This window comes from Caenorhabditis briggsae (assembly GCF_000004555.2).
Source record: "Caenorhabditis briggsae complete genome, chrIII, whole genome shotgun sequence".
In the NCBI taxonomy this organism is placed as follows: domain Eukaryota; kingdom Metazoa; phylum Nematoda; class Chromadorea; order Rhabditida; family Rhabditidae; genus Caenorhabditis; species Caenorhabditis briggsae.
In genome coordinates, this window is record NC_013490.2 from 3,320,764 (window position 1) to 3,322,405 (window position 1,642).

Below are 1,642 nucleotides of genomic sequence, written 5' to 3' on the forward strand. Positions count from 1 at the left end.
ACGTTGACGCGCAAATGCACGAAAACGGTCGGCGCGCCGACCGATCGGTCAGTTCTGAACGGTCGGCTATAATTTCCAAATGGAAGCCTTATTCTTAACCTTTGTTTTCCCCCCGACTTCTAACCACCAATCATCACCCCACTATCACTCCCTATCAACACACAATCACACACCCTTTTCCACCCTGACATACACAAGTTTTAATCCAAAAAATCAATAAAAAAACGATATTCCTGCAGGACCTGTGCCGAATAAACAATCAGCTGCTGATCGCGCTGGGCGTCGGGCATCCGAAAGTTGATTTGATTTGTACGACACTCGCCCGGTACGGTATTCATCCCAAAATGACGGGCGCCGGCGGTGGTGGATCGGTGTTCGCGTTCTTGAAACCAAGTGAGTCCAGGAAATTTGGCTGATTTTGGAGAAAAATGGGCGGAGCTATGAGTTTTGAGGTGATAACTCCGCCCATTTTAGTCCTAGAAAAGTGATTTGTGTACCAGTCTGTTTGAAATTCGATTTCCAATAAATTGATATGAAAATCAGCGAGTCCGGATCAAAATGGCCGGAGTTATGACCATGTGACTGGTTTTGGTTCGTAGCTCCGCCCATTTAAATCGTAGAGCTCCGGGTTTTTTGCATGATTTAATGGATGATTCTTATGAGTTTGTGTAAAACTCGATTACCAACAAATTGGGACAAAAATCGAGTCTCTAGGATCAAAATGGGCGGAGCTATGGCATTGTGAACATTTTCTACTCATAACTCCGCCCATTTTCATCCTAGAAAGCTTATTTTTGTACAAATCGATAGGATACTTTCTTGATTTCTTGCAAAAATCGAATTTCCTTTTGATTGGTATTAAAATCAGCGATTTTGGATCAAAATGGGCGGAGCTATGGCTTCTAGGCGATAACTCCGCCCATTATGTCCTAAAATCGATAATTTTCGCACCAATCAATGAGGATTTTTCTATGAGTTTGTGTTAAATTTGATTTCCGATCGATTGATATCAAAATCAGCGATTTCGGATCAATATGGGCGGAGCTACTAACCAAACCAGTGAAATTGACACAACTCTGCCCATTTGGATCCTAGGAATCTGGTTATTGTACCAATCGAATGAGATTTCAACGCGCACACTATTCAAATCTTAATCCTTGTCGATTTAATGATTTGGGATCAAAATGGGCGGAGCTAAGCATCAAAAACACGAAAGTGGACCTAACTCCGCCCATTTTTCTTCAAATTCGATGATTTTTGTATCAATCGATTAGGTAATCCAATCGTTAATAATATGCACACATGAGACATTTGATTCCCATCCGATTACCAAAAAAATCAAACCTCTAGGATCAAAATGGGCGGAGCTATGGATTTTAGGCGATAACTCCGCCCATTTTCATCCGAAATCGATGATTTTTGTATCGGTCTGCTGGAGATCGAATTTTACACAAACTCATGATACTCAAAATGAAATCCCTGATCGATTCATCGATTTTGGATCAAAATGGGCGGAGTTATCGCCTAAAATCCATAGCTCCGCCCATTTTGATCCTAGAGGTTTGATTTTTTTGGTAATCGGATGGGAATCAAATGTCTCATGTGTGCATATTATTAACGATTGGATTACCTAATCGATTGA

At 41.1% G+C, this 1,642-nt stretch overlaps 1 protein-coding gene across 1 annotated transcript in view; it reads left to right on the forward strand.

The window, feature by feature from the left end:
- Positions 1 to 1,642, forward strand: part of Cbr-mvk-1 — a gene marked incomplete at both ends in the record, with an annotated part of 16,666 nt that overhangs the window by 14,150 nt on the left and 874 nt on the right. Inside the window, one exon of the mRNA XM_045243541.1 lies at positions 240 to 393. Within this exon, the coding sequence (XP_045097253.1) occupies positions 240 to 393 (154 nt within the window). The remainder of the gene's footprint in view (positions 1 to 239; positions 394 to 1,642) is intronic.